The 3,726-nt window shown below is 37.8% G+C and overlaps 1 protein-coding gene across 1 annotated transcript in view; it reads right to left on the bottom strand.

Annotated features, from left to right (window-relative positions):
• Positions 1-3,726, bottom strand: part of ADAM22 (ADAM metallopeptidase domain 22) — a gene marked incomplete at its 5' end in the record, with an annotated part of 236,452 nt that overhangs the window by 90,009 nt on the left and 142,717 nt on the right. Inside the window, one exon of the mRNA XM_019508374.1 lies at positions 1,074-1,137. Within this exon, the coding sequence (XP_019363919.1) occupies positions 1,074-1,137 (64 nt within the window). The remainder of the gene's footprint in view (positions 1-1,073; positions 1,138-3,726) is intronic.

Genomic DNA, 3,726 nt, shown 5'->3' with positions numbered 1-3,726 from the left:
CATCCAACACACATACCCACAGCCCCTGAAAAAACCCATACCCCCCACACCTCCCATAATATAAAAGAGTAAGACTTCATTTTGCGCTATTATGCAATCACCTCTCTATATACACAATGCAAACACACACAAATCAGAACAATAATATTTTTAAAAATAAAATTAAAATATGTTATTGTGGATGTTTGATTTTTAGTATATAATTTTTTTTCCGGCTCCAAGATGGCAAACCCCTTTCCTAAAAGGAGTACTGCCGGGGGCAAGGGGAGGGACTTCCAGTGGCAAAGGTCAAGGGTTAGGAGGCAGGACGTCCGGCTCCAAGATGGTGACCAGGGGGTAGGGTGCTTTTCAAGGAGCAGTGCCACCCTTGCAGCTCTCAACAGCTCACCAAAACTCATTAAGTGGCCCTCCAGCTGAAATAATTGCCCACCCCTGGAGCAGGTCCACTGATATCAATGGGCCTACCTTATATACTTAAAGTTAAGCATGTGCTTAAAGTACTTTGCTGGATTGGGCCAACATTTATAAAGCTGAACAATATGAATGCAGTTGGAGTAAAGTAGATATGTATGTGCATGTTTTTAATAAATCTGCAGCTCTAGACATAATGAATCTCCCATCATTAATGAACCATCTTTAAACTGACCAGAAGGATGCTGGGGACTGGACTGGATGGCCTCTATAGGTCCCTTCTGGCCCTGCTTCTCTATGATTCTATAATTTTAAGGCACATATTTTGATTTACTAACTAACTGTGAGAAACAACTTCTGTAAGCCTGTTCCTGCTCTCTTGAGAGAGTACTTAGGATACTCAGAACACATATTACCTAAACTTAACACATGTAGGACACTATATGACTACCTTCTAGGAATGGATAAGGACTCTAGCTGTACTGGGTCACAAAGCAAGAAGTGCGGGGAAAGAGACAGGTTCTTGTATTTTCTACCTCCCTTGTGCTCCAGAATGTTTGCATTCAATAAACATTTTTTAATGAATTTTTGTATCTTTTTTGTCCCTATAATCAGTACATCTGATTCTGACCATGCCTAGGGTTAACTGAAGTTTTACTTACCTTTGATGTGTAGTTTTCATCTGGCTCAATAAGGTAAGTATGATTCCCATCATAGAACATTCCACTGTTAAAATCAGGAAATGTAAACATTGATTTTAAAAGATTTCTAAAAAATTAAAACAATTTAAGCAGCTTGTGTTATGGCTGAGAAACTGAGAAACAACCAAAAAACAAAATGTAAAAGCATTTTGGGAATTTGTTTCTGAGTCCATATGCTAGTTTTGTTACTTGATAACCATATTTTCCCATTTCAAAGTGGTAATTTCTCTCCTCCTGAAAGACCCACACAAGAACCTCAGGACCTCTTCATGACCTTTCTAAACACAGAATGAAGTTCTCTCCCTGATAGAAAATGCACCGTCCTTTGAAAACTATTTAGAAGGCTTCTCTCTTCATATATATACCTTTGTCATGCCCATATCAAGCTTATTAAACTGAAATGACCCTCAGATTTTAACTTCTTAGGTGCCATAATTCTGTCTACCTGTGGGCACCTATGGGACTGCCACATCATAATTACCAATTTTTAGCATGCCCTTAACAGTAGAAATGACTATGAATCAAAGTGAATATAAACTAAGTGCTGCCAAATGCACAAGGTAAAGGAAACAAGTTCTTCTCTCCTATGAAGTTAATACACTTATTCGAGTTTTTTAAGGGGAAAAATATATAAAATATCATATCATGAAGTTTCTGCACCAATCCCCACATTGATATGAAAGCACCCCCTCTCTTATGTGACTGTTTCCAGCCTGGCCTCCACCAAAGTGTGAGGGCACACCCTGAGGGCTACGAGTTCTGCTATTCCACAGGAAGACAAAACCTGCTACTGAACAATCTGGGGTAAACTGCAAAGGAATCTCTAGTCTTTTTTAGGAGTGAGCAACGTAGCCTCAGATCATTTAGGAAAAGGATCTTCCATGTATTTCAAATACTCAGAAAGCTTTCATGTACCCTAATGGTACTCCTCATTATATATACAGGTATTCTCTCTTTCAGACAAGTACAGACGCTTTAAGGGCATCCACTATAGACACACTGCTGTATACCCTGAAAAATCTGCTGTTGTGCATGCTCAGTAATCAATATCTTTCACATGAATGGGCACCAATATTCAAAGCTCCCAAGTGATGACACTCAGTTCAGTTTTAAATACAGGGAGCAATACAAGCTTTAAAGTATCATGGTCAATGAAGACATCCTCCCATAGTTAAATTGTATTGTATTTTCATGTTAATAGTCATGCATAACATAGCAGGAATGAAATCTAACCCTATCCAGAGATCTTAAGCATACATACATCCTACTGAAGTCACCTGATAGAGAAAATGTTAACCAACAGTATATTTAAAAACTACATTTCGTGCCCCTCTTCCATTCTTATGTTTACCTAAATCTGCCTTTCTTGCAATTTTGCCATATAGCAGCATATTGTGCATTTCTGAAAGTAAGTTGAGCCAGCATTTCTTTTCTAAAATGTTCCTTTCAATGGTTTTAAATATGGCTATAAATATGAGCTGCATATTCAAACTTGGCATACACTAAACCACCTCAGCCAGGAGCTCAGCCAGGGAGCAAGGTGTTTTTGTAGGTCAAAAAGGACAGATTTTTAAAACATTTCTATAGAAAAGTGTTGTATCTTTTTTGTCCCTATAATCAGCACATCTCACTCTGACCATACACAATTGAGTAATAAAATGATGTAATTTAATTCCCATTTTTAAAGGCCCATAACTTAATGTGAAACTTTTAATTCTTTGCAGATTTTCATTAATGTATTATATATTTGCCTAAATAGTGTGTTTCAGATATATGTCTTCACAGAATTAGCACAGATTAACATATATAGACAAGTGGGTAAAGACACACATTTTATGGAATACTGTTTGGAAACACATCCCACACACCAAAATTAAATCAATGCTTCCTTACATTATTTGACACATGTATAATCTTCAGGACTGACCTACGCCTCAGTGTTCAAAGACAGAACTTGCAATTCTCTAAAGAGCCTTGTATTTTTTTTCACACACCAGGCTTGATCTCTGATCAAACCACTCTTTAATAATGACAATAACATACCATTAGCAGCCCATTTTTTAATATTTTACCATATAAAACTCTCAAAATATTTATTTGAAACAGTTAATTTCTGTTTAATTCAATTTGGTCATAAAATTGCTATTTTTAAATTGACCACCAGTGGGCAGCAAAATCACAATCCAGCAAGAATACCAATCTGGTATTTGTACCATAGCCCATAAAATCCTTACTTTAAATCAGGCCTAACCCTGGCATGTCTATTCTGATATAGCCCTTCATTTTCCAAAAAATATGTAACAGTTTTCAAACCAAAATCATAATCCTACTAGGTGCACTGTACAAGGGACTCCTATATATACAGAAAAACTGATTTCACAAGAGGGAAGAGGAGCCCTCCCAGGGAAGAGGAATTTGCTGGACTGTGGCTTAAGAATACATATGAATATTTAAAATGCTATAATATTATTAAAAAAAAACATTTTTCCATAAACTAGGTGTCACGGAGTGGGCCCTAGGAGCGGCCGTGATCCCGCTAGCGCCCCGTGCCGTGCCAAATTGTTGCCGTGCCAAGTGTTGGCCATGGGCGATGACCTGGTGAGGGGGCTGCGGG

This window comes from Gavialis gangeticus, unplaced genomic scaffold (genome assembly GCF_001723915.1).
Source record: "Gavialis gangeticus isolate Ggan-Ray unplaced genomic scaffold, GavGan_comp1, whole genome shotgun sequence".
Classification (NCBI taxonomy): domain Eukaryota; kingdom Metazoa; phylum Chordata; order Crocodylia; family Gavialidae; genus Gavialis; species Gavialis gangeticus.
The sequence above is the reverse complement of the archived record's forward strand: the minus strand, read 5'-3'. Positions and strand labels throughout refer to the sequence as shown.